Source organism: Ranitomeya imitator, chromosome 10, assembly GCF_032444005.1.
Source record: "Ranitomeya imitator isolate aRanImi1 chromosome 10, aRanImi1.pri, whole genome shotgun sequence".
Lineage (NCBI taxonomy): Eukaryota > Metazoa > Chordata > Amphibia > Anura > Dendrobatidae > Ranitomeya > Ranitomeya imitator.
In genome coordinates this window covers 136244273-136262018 of record NC_091291.1, presented here as the reverse complement: position 1 = coordinate 136262018, position 17746 = coordinate 136244273, and the positions used below count along the sequence as shown (strand labels likewise).

The following is a 17746-nucleotide window of genomic DNA, read 5'->3' as shown; positions in this document are numbered from 1 at the left end:
TAGTAATCCCAATACTTGCACCTATTGGTAAGATGTCCACTTTTGCAAAGTCCACGTAAAATGTAGTTGGAATGCTGAAATATTCCATTACAGATGATGGCGCGCCTGGAAGATTTAGAGCTGTAGCTGCTTGCTACAATCCACACCCGTGTAAGTTGAAGACTTCGGTGAATTCAGTATGCAGGTAAACGTGAACTACCCAGTGTCACGCGACTTCAAGATGGTTGTAAGGAAAACTGAATGTATCAATTCCTACTCATTTTGGAAGCAAACGGCTAGCTCCATGATGCCTGATGACAGAGGCCGTTTGCTTCACACCACACCAAAAGTTTTTTACATAATGAACCATGGCGAAATTTGTATGGAAATCTGGGACAAGTGCAATACATGTAAGGATGAAAGATTTTACATAAATCTAAATAAGTGGGAGTGTACACATCACCTCAAGTGGTCCTTTTCATAAATTCCCGAGGCGCTAGTTGGTGTACTATTATTGTAATTCATTTTCTTTTTTTGCAAACTGTGGAATTGGCTATTCAATCATCAGCTGGGGAAATTAAGGATATTTAGTGCCAGGGTACGCTCATTATTATTTCACAGTCATATCATTTGTACATTTGTATTGGAGAAACAATGACAGTGGAATTCCCACAATTTTTGGACAAATGCTTAACCTGTTTCCTTCTATGTCAGTATGAAGTTGTGTGGCATGGTTCCAATCAAATGCTCCTGTACGTTCATTCACCCATCTTTTCAGCTCTATGATGCATCTGTCTCTCATCTTCAGCACTATGATGTGCTTGAAAAAGTCACAAGCTGCAAACAGATGATGAACCATGGAACCAAGACTGAGGTCAATCAAGATATCGCCTTGAACATGACCTGCAAAGAAAATTCAAATATTGAAATATTTATACATAGAGATGAAAAGGTCACAATATCAGTTATGAATATCTAAGTATACTACTTTTACTGTAAACTACAGATGGATTAAACATTTATTTATTTTTTTATGTCTTGTGATATTCATTGACCTTTTTGCAACAAACTCTTCAAGTTGGAGACAGGGCTGTGAAGTCGGTAAGTCAAACCACCGACTCATCAATTTCCATGACACCAACTCCGACTCCCTCATACATGGCTCATGTTTAAGTTTAAGTGATAAATTTACTGTAGTAAAATGGTAACATCAAGCTTTTAATCATTATTACGATACAATAATCAAGCTTTGTAGATAGAATATAAAATATATTTATTGGAATACAACTTTAGAACCAAAAACTTTTGCATATTTACAATTTATTATACATTATGCAGTAGGTGGAAAAATACAGTTTTCAACAAAAACGTACTGAATAACATTTGTGCAGTCTACGAATTTGTTCTGAGAAATAGTATCGCCTCCACCAGATCCTCCTTCATAGATGACCTTAAATCTGACCTAATTATTTTAAGGCTAGAGAACGACCTCTCTACACTAACTTGGGTTGGTGGTAAAGCAGTAACAACATGGGCGACATCTCTAACAATTTCAGGGTGTAAAGGAATTGCCTCGTGCACAGTCAGTTTTGATGAACGATTGGACTCTTTTACTTCTTTGAGAGCAAGTGAAAAATTATGCTGAAATATGATCAATCGGTTTTCTATGGGAGTGGAATCTTTTTCCATGTGGCAACACTTTGCCTGCTCCATGTCGTCCAAATACTTTTCGAAATCAAACTCCTCATCTGGTGAGGATGAAGAAACGGCAGCAGCAGTACTGGCAGGACTCGAGTCCTCTTGCTCTTTGCCATCTTGTAGCCCACTCATCCTAACTGCTACCTCAATCAGAGCTTCTTTTCCTTTAGTAATGAAATTCAAGGGAAAAGAAAGCGGTCACTAGGGAGCGCTGTGAGGGTCACAGCTAGAATTGAAAGCAAAAGGTCCACCGCAGCTCCAGCCGTTAACCTTCTAGGAGGATACAAAATGCAGTAAATAGTAATAACGGTCCTAGGAGCGCTGGAAATGAGACCAAAACAAGGATTTTAGTGTTGAACCACAACGCGTTTCAACGGTTAAACCGTCTTCATCAGGTGGAAGTTTATTAAATGAGAACAGTGCTTTGCACTACTAAAGCAGGATGGCACCATTGAAGCTCTAAAAAACTATAGGGAGAAAAATACTTTATCTAAAAAACTAATTAAAGCTGCCAAAAAGGAAACAGAGAAGCACATTGCTAAGGAGAGTAAAACTAATCCCAAACTGTTCTTCAACTATATCAATAGTAAAAGAATAAAAACTGAAAATGTAGGCCCCTTAAAAAATAGTGAGGAAAGAATGGTTGTAGATGACGAGGAAAAAGCTAACATATTAAACACCTTCTTCTCCACGGTATTCACGGTGGAAAATGAAATGCTAGGTGAAATCCCAAGAAACAATGAAAACCCTATATTAAGGGTCACCAATCTAACCCAAGAAGAGGTGCGAAACCGGCTAAATAAGATTAAAATAGATAAATCTCCGGGTCCGGATGGCATACACCCACGAGTACTAAGAGAACTAAGTAATGTAATAGATAAACCATTATTTCTTATTTTTAGTGACTCTATAGCGACAGGGTCTGTTCCGCAGGACTGGCGCATAGCAAATGTGGTGCCAATATTCAAAAAGGGCTCTAAAAGTGAACCTGGAAATTATAGGCCAGTAAGTCTAACCTCTATTGTTGGTAAAATATTTGAAGGGTTTCTGAGGGATGTTATTCTGGATTATCTCAATGAGAATAACTGTTTAACTCCATATCAGCATGGGTTTATGAGAAATCGCTCCTGTCAAACCAATCTAATCAGTTTTTATGAAGAGGTAAGCTATAGACTGGACCACGGTGAGTCATTGGACGTGGTATATCTCGATTTTTCCAAAGCGTTTGATACCGTGCCGCACAAGAGGTTGGTACACAAAATGAGAATGCTTGGTCTGGGGGAAAATGTGTGTAAATGGGTTAGTAACTGGCTTAGTGATAGAAAGCAGAGGGTGGTTATAAATGGTATAGTCTCTAACTGGGTCGCTGTGACCAGTGGGGTACCGCAGGGGTCAGTATTGGGACCTGTTCTCTTCAACATATTCATTAATGATCTGGTAGAAGGCTTACACAGTAAAATATCGATATTTGCAGATGATACAAAACTATGTAAAGCAGTTAATACAAGAGAAGATAGTATTCTGCTACAGATGGATCTGGATAAGTTGGAAACTTGGGCTGAAAGGTGGCAGATGAGGTTTAACAATGATAAATGTAAGGTTATACACATGGGAAGAGGGAATCAATATCACCATTACACACTGAACGGGAAACCACTGGGTAAATCTGACAGGGAGAAGGACTTGGGGATCCTAGTTAATGATAAACTTACCTGGAGCAGCCAGTGCCAGGCAGCAGCTGCCAAGGCAAACAGGATCATGGGGTGCATTAAAAGAGGTCTGGATACACATGATGAGAGCATTATACTGCCTCTGTACAAATCCCTAGTTAGACCGCACATGGAGTACTGTGTCCAGTTTTGGGCACCGGTGCTCAGGAAGGATATAATGGAACTAGAGAGAGTACAAAGGAGGGCAACAAAATTAATAAAGGGGATGGGAGAACTACAATACCCAGATAGATTAGCGAAATTAGGATAATTTAGTCTAGAAAAAAGACGACTGAGGGGCGATCTAATAACCATGTATAAGTATATAAGGGGACAATACAAATATCTCGCTGAGGATCTGTTTATACCAAGGAAGGTGACGGGCACAAGGGGGCATTCTTTGCGTCTGGAGGAGAGAAGGTTTTTCCACCAACATAGAAGAGGATTCTTTACTGTTAGGGCAGTGAGAATCTGGAATTGCTTGCCTGAGGAGGTGGTGATGGCGAACTCAGTCGAGGGGTTCAAGAGAGGCCTGGATGTCTTCCTGGAGCAGAACAATATTGTATCATACAATTATTAGGTTCTGTAGAAGGACGTAGATCTGGGTATTTATTATGATGGAATATAGGCTGAACTGGATGGACAAATGTCTTTTTTCGGCCTTACTAACTATGTTACTATGTTACTATGTAACAGGAAGGGGTATTTAAACAAATAGCAACCAATAAAATTCACAGTCAGCAGGTCACATGATAAGAACAACTCACATGATAAAATAGTAAGGTCACATGGTAAAAACACAATAGGAACAAAACTATGTATATATAAAAAAAGATTAAATAAAGCCCCTAGACCTGATTAAAATATAAAACATGGTAAAATGCAAAAATAAGACAACATATAATAAAATTACACTATAAAAACACTATAAAAATGATTAAAAACAGAGAGATCACTTGTTAACCCTTTCAATGGTAAGATTTAACCCTTCAGGCGCCAGAGTCCCCAACTTAAAAATCCAGAAACTTTCCCCATTACGCAAGCTCCCATACCTATCAGATACATTTTCTGGTATAAAATCTATAATCGTCAGTTTCAGAGATTCTAAATTTTTTTGGTGCTTGGTTAAAAAATGCTTGGATAGGCTATGCAACATAAAACCATTCCTAATATTTTGGCGATGCTTGTTCAGTCTTGCGTGCATGGTCTGTATAGTCCGTCCAACATATTGGAGCCCACATCCGCATTTTATTAGATATACTACAAATGAGGATTGACCGTTGACATGGTAGTTGATTCTGTAATTAATACTAGTAGTATTGGATGTGAATTCTTTAACACCATTTCTGATGGAGTTACAACACAGACATTTTTCAGATCTGCAAGCAAAACAGCAAGGATTTTTTGTTAGCTGGGTCGCGGATGTGGCACTGGGGCTAATAACTGTATTACTGTGTGCAACTAGGTTGCGGAGTGTGCGATTCCGCCTATAAATTATTCTGGGGTGGGTAGGGATGTGACCTGAGAATATCGGGTCACCTTCCAATATGAACCAATATTTTTTCAAAAGTCTTTTGATAGTAGCATGAGATTGATTAAAGGTTGTAACCAAGCTCCACTTGGCAAATTCAGAGGTCATGGATTTAGCACCCCTACTAGTTTTACTTTTAATTTTCTGTATACATTCATATTGGGACAATATTCCTGTTTTAGAAAGGGTGTCTTGAACCAGTTTTTAGGGTAGCCTTTTTGTAAAAAACATTGCTCTAAGACTTTAGCCTCTTCAAAAAAATCCTTGTCTCTTGTGCAATTTTTTCTTATGCGCCAATACTGCCCATACGGGATGTTTCAGATCCATTTGGGAAGGTGTCCACTATTAAAATTCAAGTAACTATTCACATCCACCTTTCAAAAGTGTATAGTGGTGGAGAAACAGCCCTCAGTGTCAACACGTACCATTAGATCTAAAAATTGAATTGAGGAGCGTGAGAAATTAGCTGTGAAGGTAAGACCCCAAGAATTAGAGTTGAGACTGTGAACAAATTCAAGGGCTTCCAATTCAGTGCCTGTCCAAATTAAAAAGAGATCGTCTATGAAGCGACGATAAAAAACAAGCTTACCAGCAGCCAGACGGGACTGCGCGATGAGGACGGACTCAAAAGCCCCCATAAACAGATTTGCGTAACTAGGGGCGAATCTCGTCCCCATCGCACAGCCCTTTATCTGGCGATAAAAGAAATGCTCAAAAGTGAAAATATTATTATGTAGAACAAACTTAATAGCATCCAAAAAAAAAGTTATTTGCAGTTCAGGCATTTGATCATACAAAGAAAAGAAATGTTCAACCGCCTCTACACCCCGATAAAAAAAAAAAAAAAAGGAACACATGAGAAGTATCAATGGACAAAGATTCAGGGGGGGGGGGGGGGCTGGAATGCTACTCACTGATCCTTTATTTAAAAAGAAAAATGGTAACCTGACTATAGGTGAGAAAGCGACTGTGAAATCCCTAAGGGAAAATGTGAATATTATTATCAAGAATGCTGACAAAGGGGGAGGAGTGGTGGTCATGAACAGAAACTGGTATACTCAGGAGGGTTTTAGAATTCTAAATGATTGTGAATTCTATGTTAGATTGGACCAAGATATCTCCGCAATAACTTTTTCTGAGTCCAATAATTTTATAAAAGGAGCTTATTCTTTGGGTCTTTTTAATAAGAAAGAATTCAGATTTCTTAATATCTCTCATTACAGAATTCCATTTTTTTACTTTTTGCCCAAGATACATAAGAATCCCTCTAATCCCCCAGGTCGCCCCATTATCTCCGGTATTAACTCAATCACTAGCAACTTATTTCACTTCGTAGATTTATTTTTGCAGAAATATGTTGTTAGTCTTGGGTCATACCTTAAAGATTCATCTGACCTGATTGATACTCTCCAGGCTTTCCCCCGTGTCCCTAATTGTGTCCTCATAACAATGGATGTTCAAGCCCTCTACTCCAATATACCCCATGATCGGGGTGTAGAGGCGGTTGAACATTTCTTGTCTTTGGATGATCAAATGCCTGAACTGCAAAGAACTTTTTTGTTGGATGCTATTAAGTTTGTTCTACATAATAATACTTTCACTTTTGAGCATTTCTTTTATCGCCAGATAAAGGGCTGCGCGATGGGGACGAGATTCGCCCCTAGTTACGCAAATCTGTTTATGGGAACTTTTGAGTCCGTCCTCATCGCGCAGTCCCGTCTGGCTGCTGGTAAGCTTGTTTTTTATCGTCGCTTCATAGACGATCTCTTTTTAATTTGGACAGGCACTGAATTGGAAGCCCTTGAATTTGTTCACAGTCTCAACTCTAATTCTTGGGGTCTTTGGAGTGCTGCACAGCCCTCCATGTGCTCGCCAGAGGTAACCTTACTGCCATTAGGTACCGAGATGAGATCCTCAGACCCCTTGTGAGACCATATGCTGGTTTGGTTGGCCCTGGGTTCCTCCTAATGCAGGACAATGCCACACCATGTGGCTGGAGTGTGTCAGCAGTTGAAGGCATTGAAGCTATGGACTGGCCAACCCGCTCCCCAGACCTGAATCTGATTGAACACATCTGGGACATCATGTCTTGCACCATCCACCAACATCACGTTGCACCACAGACTGTCCAGGAATTGGCAGATGCTTTAGTCCAGGTCTGGGAGATCCCTAGGAGACCATCCGCCGCTTCATCAGGAGCATGCCAAGGCATTGTAGGGAGGTCATACAGGCACGTGGAGGCCACACACACTACTGAGCATCATTTTCTTGTCTTGAGGCATTTCCACTGAAGTTGGATCAGCCTGTAACTTCATTTTCCACTTTGATTTTGAGCATCATTCCAACTCCAGACCTCTGTGGGATGTTAGTTGTGATTTACGTTGATCATGATTAAGGGAGCTTAGCCTTAGAAATGCGTTGAGATTCACACCCATATGGTTTGTGTTGAAGTTTGTACCCTCTGTGCTACAAGTTTGTGAATAAAGAAATTTTATCTTCACGGACTCGGTTGAGTTGGACATTTTTCTATTTTTGCACTTTACACATTTGGACACAACGGGTCCGTGCTCCCGAAGTTCACCTAATGCATCATGGGTTAGCTGGTTTATTTCTCTTTATCTTTGAATGACCCAATGTTGTCCTAAATGCCTAATGATGATAAATATAATCCACCTGTGTGTAATCAAGTCTTCGTATAAATGCACCTGCTCTGTGATAGTCTCAGGGTTCTGTTTGAAGCACAGAGAGCATCATGAAGACAAAGGAACACAACAGGCAGGTCCATGATACTGTTGTGGGGAAGTTTAAAGCCAGATTTGGATACAAAATTATTTCCAAAACTTTAAACATCCCAAGGAGCACTGTGCAAGCGATCATATTGAAATGGAAGGAGTATCATACCACTGCAAATCTACCAAGACCCGACCGTCCCTCTAAACTTTCACCTCAAGCAAGGAGAAGACTGATCAGAGTTGCAGCCAAGAGGCCCATGATTTGGGGTGAGCTGGACCACAGAATGAAAGCAAAAGGGCCAACAAGTGCTAAGCATCCCTGGGAACTCTTTCAAGATTGTTTGAAAACCATTTCCAGTGACTACCTCTTGAAGCTCATCAAGAGACTGCCAAGAGTGTGCAAAGCAGTCATCAAAGCAAAAGGTGGCTACTTTGAAGAACCTAGAATATAAAACATATTTTTAGTTGTTTCACACTTTTTTGTTAAGTATATACTGTAATTCCACATGTGTTAATTCATAGTTTTGATGCCTTCAGTGTGAATTTACAATTTTCATAGTCATGAAAATACAGAAAAATCTTTAAATGAGAAGGTGTGTCCAAACTTTTGATCTGTACTGTATATGAGAGGGCAGTGGCCAACACTTAACAGCTAAGACCATTTCATATGAAGTAAAGTAATTATAATCAGCGCAGGAGAAATCAATTACGGGGTCTACCTCTCTGTAGCAGTAAACCACAAACATTATGCTTGCATTAAGAATTTGCTAAAATTTCATTGAATCCATTCTTCCCTCTACCCATGCCATTGGCTGTAACACAACCCCAAAGCATGATTGATCCAACACCTATGCTTAATTGTTGACAAGATGCTCCTTCCTGAAATGTTGTGCCCTTTTTTCTTCACATATTCTTTTGATTATTGTGGCCAAAGAGTTCTATTTTAACCTCATCGGTCCACAGGACTTGTTTCCAAAATGCATCAGGCTTGTTTAGCTGTTCTTTTGCACACTTCTGATGATGAATTTTATGGTGAGTGTGCAGGAGAGGTTTGTTCTAATGACTCTTCCATAAAGACTATATTTGTGCAGATGTCTCTGAACCATAGAACAATGTACCACAATTCCAGAATCTGCTAAATGTTTCTGAAGGTCTTTTTCAGTCAATCAGCGGTTCTGATTTGCCTCTCTTGCAATCCAACGAGCAGCTGTACCTGAAATTTTGGTTGGTCTTCCAGACCTTTTCTTTACCTCCATTGTTTCTGCTAACTGCCATTTCTTAATTACATTTCAAATTGAGGAAATGGCGACTTGTAAATGCTTTGCTATCTTCTTATAGCCTTCTCCTGCTTTGTGGGTTTCCACCATTTTCATTTTCAGAGTGCTAGGCAGCTACTTGGAACAACCCACGGCTGCTGTAACCCTAATGGAATAATGGACTGAAACCTTGGTCAAAGTTATATGAGCACACAAATCTCAAAGGGTGCCCAAATTGTTGCATCAGCCAATTTCCCTTTTTTGTAATTTTTAAAATGAATATATATATATTACAAAGGAAATGTGTCAGTTTTTAACTTTAGACTTTTAAGAAGTCATTTCATCTACAACTTGCTTAACTGTTCACAATAGCAGTAATTTTAACCAGGGGTGCCAAGACTTTCCCAGACTTAGCTCCCAAATGCCCGAGATGCAGAGTAACAGTCCCAAATTTTGGTCTACTTCTTGCTCTCCCAGGTGGTCTGTTGAATGTCTTTTGCTGCCACCATACCCCCTGTTATATTTTCCTATAACGGTAGAAAGAAATGGTATATGGGTCTGTATAAGGGTTTAGTTAGGGGTGCGCCAAAAATTTGCCACAGTGTACATATTTTGTCCCTCTTTCTCTTCTGTGAAAGTTGGGAGGTATGATGCTGTTGCGCTCATTCATACCAATAAGTTATAAATGAGCACAATGCAAAAAAATCTTCAGAAATTGACCTGAAGTTTGGAGACTTTAACATTGTACATTGTATTTTACCTTTTGCAATGCATGGTAAATTAGTATCAAAATCCACATTGAATGTGGATTTTCTATTGATCTGCAGAAAAATCTGCATTTGTAAATGTGAGAGTATCCTTACAGCAGATTTAAAAGTAATTGCACCAACAAATGAAATCTTTGTTTAACTGTTTATTATCCTCAACATATTTTCCAGGGTTATGAAAATTACAGAGGAAAACAGTTACACTACTAACTCCTGAAATCTGATAGTATTCATCATATGGAATAATCAAACACGGCGTTGCTCTTCTTCCCTCGCTTGAGATGAGTCGGGCACAGTACTTTCCACCTTAGATCCCACGAACCATTAAAAATCAAATTTGCCTTATTTGTATTTAGTTAAAACCATCTAAACAGAACAATTAGGATACTTACCCTCTGTAAAACTTTTCAGAAGATTTTCAATGGGAAATATCAAGGAATCCTCTACAGAGATCATATCAGGGTTATCTGACAAATAACTCTCCAAATGTTGTCTGGAATCAAAGCCATCTTCATGGTAGCGCTTATGGGTGCTGGAATCCATCGTCTAATCTATCACAGGCAGGGTAACTTTTTCTACTCCGCTGCTCAAGGACTTTATATCATCACCAGAAATGTATTTACAAAGCATGCTAGCAAGGAATATATTTGCTTATCATATCACAAGTTCTTCTCTTCATTTATGCAGTCATTTAATTAAAATATAATGTAAGGAAAACAAATAATGTTTAACCCATTAATAACCCTACTTTCAGGAGTACACAAAATGTTTAAGTTTGCTTTTCACCATCGAAAAACTAATATTGTGTCCATGATTGCACGTATCCAGTGACAAAGCCTGATGAAACATGAGACGGGATGCCTCACCACAATAGTTGACTTGAGTATGCTGTTTATTACAGTTGTTCTCAAAAGTTTACATACTCAGGCATAATTTTTGCTTTCTTGGCTTTTTCTTCGAAGAATATGAATAATAACCTTAAAACTTTTCCTCCACTCATGGTTAGTGGTTGGGTGAAGGCATTTGTTGTCAAACTACAGTGTTTTCTCTTTTTAAATCATAATGAAAACCCAAAACATCCAAATGACCCTGATCAAAAGTTCACATACCCCAATGTTTAATACTGTGTATTGCCTCCTCTAACATCAATGACAGCTTGAACTATTTTGTGGTAGTTGTGGATGAGGTTCTTTATTTTCTCAGATGGCAAAGATGCCCACTCTACTTGACAAAAATCCTCCATGTCTTATAAATTCATGGGATGTCTAGCATTAACTGCGCTCTTGAGATCTCCCCAGAGTCGCTCAATTATATTGAGGTCAGGAGACTGAGAGGGCTTCTCCAGAACCTTCACTTTGTTCTGCTGTAGCCAATGACAGGTCGACTTGGCCTTATGTTTTGGATCACTGTCATGTTGGAATGTCCAAGTACAGTCATGGCCAAAAGTATTAACACCCCTGCAATTTAGTCAGATAATACTCAGTTTCTTCCTGAAAATGATTGCAATCACAAATTCTTTGGTATTATTATCTTCATTTAATTTGTCTTAAATGAAAAAACACAAAAAGAATTGTCCTAAAGCCAAATTGGATATAATTCCACACCAAACATAAAAAGCGGTGTGGACAAAAGTATTAGCACAGTTCGAAAAATCATGTGATGCTTCTCTAATTTGTGTAATTAACAGCACCTGTAACTTACCTGTGGCACCTACAGGTGTTGGCAATAACTAAATCACACTTGCAGCCAGTTGACATGGATTAAAGTTGACTCAACCTCTGTCCTGTGTCCTTGTGTGTACCACATTGAGCATGGAGAAAAGAAAGAAGGCCAAAGAACTGTCTGAGGACTTGAGAAACCAAATTGTGAGGAAGCATGAGCAATCTCAAGGCTACAAGTCCATCTCCAAAGACCTGAATGTTCCTGTGTCTACCATGCGCAGTGTCATCCAGAAGTTTAAAGCCCATGGCACTGTGGCTAACTTCCCTAGATGTGGACGGAAAAGAAAAATTGACAAGAGATTTCAACGCAAGATTGTGCGGATGTTGGATAAAGAACCTAGACTAACATCCAAAAAAGTTCAAGCTGCACTGCAGTCCAAGGGTACAACAGTGTCAGCCCGTACTATCCGTCGGCATCTGAATGAAAAGGGACTGTATGGTAGGAGACCCAGGAAGACCCCACTTCTTACCCCGAGACATAAAAAAGCCAGGCTGGAGTTTGCCAAAACTTACCTGAAAAAGCCTAAAATACTTTTGTCTGGCCCATTTTTGGAGTTTTGTGTGAAATGATCAATGTTTTGCTTTTTGCTTCATTCTCTTTTGTGTTTTTTTTATTTAAGACAAATTAAATGAAGATGATAATACCAAAGAATTTGTGATTGCAATCATTTTCAGGAAGAAACTGAGTATTATCTGACAAAATTGCAGGGATGTCAATACTTTTGGCCATGACTGTATGTCCCATGCGCAGTTCGGGCAAATTTGCCTCCAGTATTTGCTGATAATGTGCTGTATTCATCTTTCCTTCAACTTTGACCACGTTTCCTATGTCTTTGTAGCTCACACATCCCCAAAACATCAGCAAATCATCTCCGTGTTTTACAGTAGGAATCGTGTTCCTTTGATCATAGGCCTTGTTGATCTCTCTCCAAATGTAACGTTTATGGTTGTGGCCAAAAATTTCAATTTTGGTCTCATCACACTAAATTACTGTGTCCCAGAAATTTAGAGGCTTGTCTCTGTGCTGTTTTCCATATTGTAGCCGAAATACTTTGTGGCATTTGCGCAGTAATGGCTTTCTTCTGGCGACTCGACCATGCAGCCCATTTTTCTTCAAGTGCCTCCTTATTGTGCATCTTGAAACAGCCACACCGCTAGTTTTCAGAGAGTCGTGCATTTCAGCTGGTGTTATTTGTGGATTTTTCGTTGCATCCCGAACAATTTTCATGGCAGTTGTGGCCGACATTTTTGTTGGTCTAACTGACTGTGGTTTTGTTTTTTCAGAGCCCCTGGTTTTCCATTTGTTAATCCCAGTTTGAATGCTGCGGACTGGCATTATCAATTCCTTGGATATCTTTTTGTATCCTTTTCCTGTTTTATACAGTTCAATTACCTTTTCCCATAGATTTATTGACAATTCTTTTGCTTTTCCCATGACTCACAATCCAGAAACATCAGTGGCTGGATGAAAGATGCAAAAGTCTGTCTGGATCCCAGAAACTCACTCAGCTTTTATGCACACACACACTGATTACAAGCAAACAGGTCACAGGTGAGGATGTTACCTTTAGTAGCCATGCAAACTCATTTGTGCCAACTTCTGTGCATGTTATCAGGTCAAAATAACCAGGGTGTTAGGACTGGCGGAACGCACCAAGAAAGATGTAATAGATGCGTTCGCAGTCCGGGGTCCACCGTGCAGGTGAAAACCTGCTGCTTGTAAATGGCAGCGTTATATGGCGGTGGAAGCGAACCCGGTAAAGCCACAGGTCCGCAATACCGCACTAAAGAGTGCAAGCAAGGAGTCAGCGAACACAACCCCAAGACTCAGGATTGAAGTCCGATTAGACCACTTGTTGACACAACACCGCAACTGGGTGTGTTAGGTAACAATAATAATTAGAGCACCGAAGTGCGAACTGTGCCGTGCTGGCAGACACCACTAAACACCCAGATGTGGGTCAGGAAGCGCACTACTGGCACGTGGCGCCGCACTGGCGGTCACAGCAATAGACGCTGATACGTGTGTGACACGTTGAGTGATTAGACGGGCTCTAGATAGCAGCCATACTCCATACGCGAACAGTCATACAATAGGGTAGGGGTATTTAATGAACGACTTTCACTCACAACAAACACACGTATACAATTGTACACTAGCGCATGGCCGTGCGGTCATGCGAAGCTTATATAGCTGTAGTACTTTCAGGACCTTCCAATAAAGGACCAATGGGCAGCTGCCACAGAAGTTAGCCCTTTCAGGACCTGCCAGGAGGACCAATGGGAACCACTGCAGCATCTGAGCATGTGACCCTTGATCTCCAATGGGAGATCTCACCCTGGGCATGCTCAGAAGGGAAAAAGGAGGACTTAGTCCCAAAAGCGTCTGCTCGCTGCTGCCCAGCACTGGCTTTAATGGCAAAAGCTGGAGAAGCAACAGCAAGCCTAAGCACAGAGTGAGACTGAGCCAGACGCAAGGACCGACGTCTCTGCTGAGCAGGTTTACCTGCGGCAGGAGAGGAATGGGAGACCGCAGCAGAAGCGGCCAGAGATTCCCCCTGTGCAGAAGCGGGAACTCGACCCCTAACACAGGGTATGTAAACTTTTGATCAGGGTCATCTGGATGTTTTGGGTTGTCATTATGATTTAAAAAGAGAAAACACAGTAGTTTGACAATAAATGGATTCACCCAACCACTAACCATGAGTGGAGAAAAAGTTTTGATGTGATCATTCATACTCTCTAAAAAAAGGCCAAGAAAGCAAAAATTCTGCCGGAGTATGTAAACTTTTGAGCACAACTGTATCTGATAAAGCATGCTCACTACTTACTTATGGGGCCTACAGTGAAATATAGTGGTGGTTTCCTTATGACGGTCTGCTGGAGTTGGGGAGCTACAGTTCATTGATGGTATTATAAATTCATAGAAGGACGCCTGCTTTATATTGAAAGAGAAGATGCTGCCATTGCTCAGTGCTCTTGGTATGCGAGTACTTCTTTAATATGGCCTTAATCAAAAACTCATGTCTGTTGTATTTCAGATGGAGAACAGGTGACAGTGATTCAGAGGCCAAGTGTCTCCTGATCTGACTCCGACAAGACACTTATTGGGAATTCTGAAGAGGCAAATTGTCCTCACTCTCCATTCAGCATCCTGGCTCTAAAAGAGCTCATTCTCGAAGATTTGAATATGTTCAATGCTGCAATATGCTGCCAACGTGCTCATTCCTGGCCTAGAAGACTTTAAGACGATCTGAAAATGTACCAATGACCGTAAAGGTGAAGATGTAAAGATGAGTGAATCTTTCAAGGTTCAGATCGCCGAATGGTTAGTTGAATGTATCCGAACCCCATTAGATTCAATGGGAGGCAAAACCAAATGCATAGACAACAACTTCAGGGGTGACAAAAATCTTCCCAAAGAGCTAAAATTAGGGGCAAACATTATGAAAAGTGACATCAATTGACCCACAGTAGAAATTTGCAAATGTCACAGCAGCAGCCAACCAGCATTTACAGCTTGGAATTGAAGTTGCAATCCAGTTGAAAGCCATCTTAGCTGGGAAACCTGATACCTCATGCAACATCTCCAAGTTTTTTTTAAAATTCCAGCCACACTCAGATGGCACAAGCATCAGTTTCATTCAGCAATAGTGGTAGAAAAAAGTAAGGCAAGTAACACATGTAGTTAACTGATCAATTGACCCACAGTAGAACCTTTTATAATGGCACAGAAGCAAAATACTCTCCTTCAAAATAATCCATCAAAATACTCTCCATTAGATGACACACACTTGTCCCAATAGTTTTCCATTCCATTTATATTCTTCTGAACTAATGATGTTAATTGTCCCCAGCAATTTATTCTTTATCTTTTCTACATTCTGAAAATACCTCCCCTTTAGGATTTTTTTCATTCTTGGGAATAAGAAGAAGTCACTGGGGGCTAAGTTATAAGAGTAAGGGGGGGGGGGTGAACCTGATTTTTTTGTCAAAAGTCATCACAGTGGATCTTGGTGTTACGCCTATGATCCTGAAACTAAACAACAGTCCAGCCAGTGGAAGACAGATTCATCGCTCAGGGTCAGTGGAAGACAGATTCATCGCTCAGGCCAAAAAAAGTCATGGCAAATAAAGTCAAATTTGAAGTCCATGATTTTTTTTTCTTCAACATCAAAGAAGTTGTTCATGTTGAACTTATTCTTCAGGTTACCTAAGCCAACCAACGTTACTAACTGCAAGTGCTGAAGTGATTGCGTGAGGCAGTGAGTAAAGAACAACATGAATTGTGGCGATTGCTGCTTAATCATGACAGCATGCCTGCCAACACAGCATTGAAAGTCAACCAGTTTTTGGTAAATGTCATGATAATGGTATATTACCCACCCCTTACTTGCCCAAACTAGCTGTTAAGGCTAGCGGAACGCACCGAGTAAATATAGATGTTTTATTGTTATAGATGCATTTGCAGCCTGGGGTCCACTGTGCAGCAGAACCTGCTGCTAGCAAACGGCGGCACTATATGGCAGTATGAACTAGCTCTGTTATTTGACAGAGTAGCCATGAAAGCAAAGCACTGCACCCTGTTAGACTTCACAGAGGCACAGGCTAACTACCCAACTGAGAGCAGTCAGTGGTCATACATGCACACAAAACTCTTCGCCGGAGGTGCCAGCATTCTAGGGGCTTATTTCAGCCAGGTCCCTGAATAAACACAAACACAATCTCCTCACCGGAGGTGCCAGCATTCTAGGGGCTTATTTCAGCTGGGTCCCTGAACACAATCTTACATGACCACACTGGCACAAAGCACATAACTTAGAAAGATACTAGCGCATGGCCGTGTGGCCATGCGAGCTTTAAATAGTTGCAGCAAGTACATTACCTTCCTAGATGGACCAATGAGAGGCTGCCACAGAGCCTGAGCACCTACAGGACCTTCCTGAAGGACCAATGGATTTAGCTGCAGTATCTGAACATGTGACCCTCGATCTCCACTGAGAGATGTTACTCTGGGCATGCTCAGAACGAGAAAAGCAGGACTTAGTCCTAGAAGCATCTGCTTTCCGCTGCCCAGCACTGGCTTCAATGGCAGAAGCAGGAAAAGCAGCAGTAACTCTTTGTACAGAGTCAGACTGAGCGAGACGCTGGGACGAACGTCTCTGCTGAGCAGGCTCCACTGCGGCAGGAGAAGAATGGGAGACCGCAGTGGAGATGGCCCGAGATTCCCCCTCTGCAGAGGTGGGAACTCGACCCCTAACACTAGCCCCCTGAGACCTCTTATTCCCAAGAATAAAGAATAACCTATAGGGAAGTGTTTTCAGAATGTAGAAGAGGTTAAGAAAAACAAATCTGAAGTCACTTAACAGCATTAGTTTAGAAGACTATAAATATGTCTCGAACAGTGGAAAAAACATTGGGACAAGTGCATATCGTCAACTGAACTGTATTTTGAATGGGATTAATGTTTTCAAGATGCTATCTTGAATAAAACATTTTTAATTAAGTAATTCTCATTTTTTGGGTTACCTCCTCATATTACTTTTATTATGCTGTAGGGCAGGGGTGGGGAACCTCAAGCTCAAAGGTTGTAATTTACCTTTTCTCCAGTCCTCGGGCAAATTCCTGGGGGCCACAGTACTTGTCTTGGCAGCTGTGTTTTGATGGTCACCAGTATTTTAATATCTTCTTTCTCTGTGAGCATGTGCACACAGCATTCACTACTGAACGCCGAGGCACAAGCAATGAAAGATTACATCCTGACACCAGTGCCAGCATCAACACTTATTTTGTGGGTGGAGTTTGTGAACAATATGTACGGCCTCGAAGGATGGTTTAAATATCAAAATGGCCCTTTTCAGAAAAAAAGGTTCCCACCTCTGCTCTAAGGTCTTAAGAGCCCTTAGACCATAATAAGGGATATTCAATTTGCAAAGAAATAATTTTCTACGAATAGAATTTCCACAACGCAAACAGCTAAATTTTTAAATTTGCTTGATTCGCTCATCTCTAAGTACCATAGAAAATAGATAAAAGAAGCTATTGAGTCTATGTAGAATGGACGATAAAGAATCAAGACAGAAGAAGAATTGACAACTACAAAATGGGGTGCTTGAGATGGATGTTATCAATACCATGGATTGCAAGAAGAACAAACTAATCAATTTTGGGAAAAAAAATCAAGCCAAACATATCACTGGAAGCAAGGATCACCAAACTACGATTTGCCTCCTGTGAACACATCATACGAAGAGAGCGATCACTGGAGAAGAACAATATGGATGGAAGAATAGAAGGAACAAGGCAAAGAGAAAGACCAGCATCCTGATGGCTTAATACTTTCAAGGTAACCA

General features: G+C 40.5%; 2 protein-coding genes across 2 annotated transcripts in view; both read right to left on the bottom strand.

Annotated features, from left to right (window-relative positions):
* The window catches only part of LOC138651087 (nicotinamide N-methyltransferase-like), a 29312-nt gene extending 19052 nt beyond the window's left edge, over nt 1-10260 (bottom strand). The window contains exons 1-2 of the mRNA XM_069741071.1: nt 10065-10260; nt 675-882 (exon numbers count right to left, since the gene is read on the bottom strand). Coding sequence (XP_069597172.1) covers nt 675-882; nt 10065-10215 — 359 coding nt within the window. The 5' untranslated portion in view covers nt 10216-10260. The remainder of the gene's footprint in view (nt 1-674; nt 883-10064) is intronic.
* The window catches only part of LOC138651086 (nicotinamide N-methyltransferase-like), a 48018-nt gene that overhangs the window by 22357 nt on the left and 7915 nt on the right, over nt 1-17746 (bottom strand). The window lies entirely within an intron of this gene.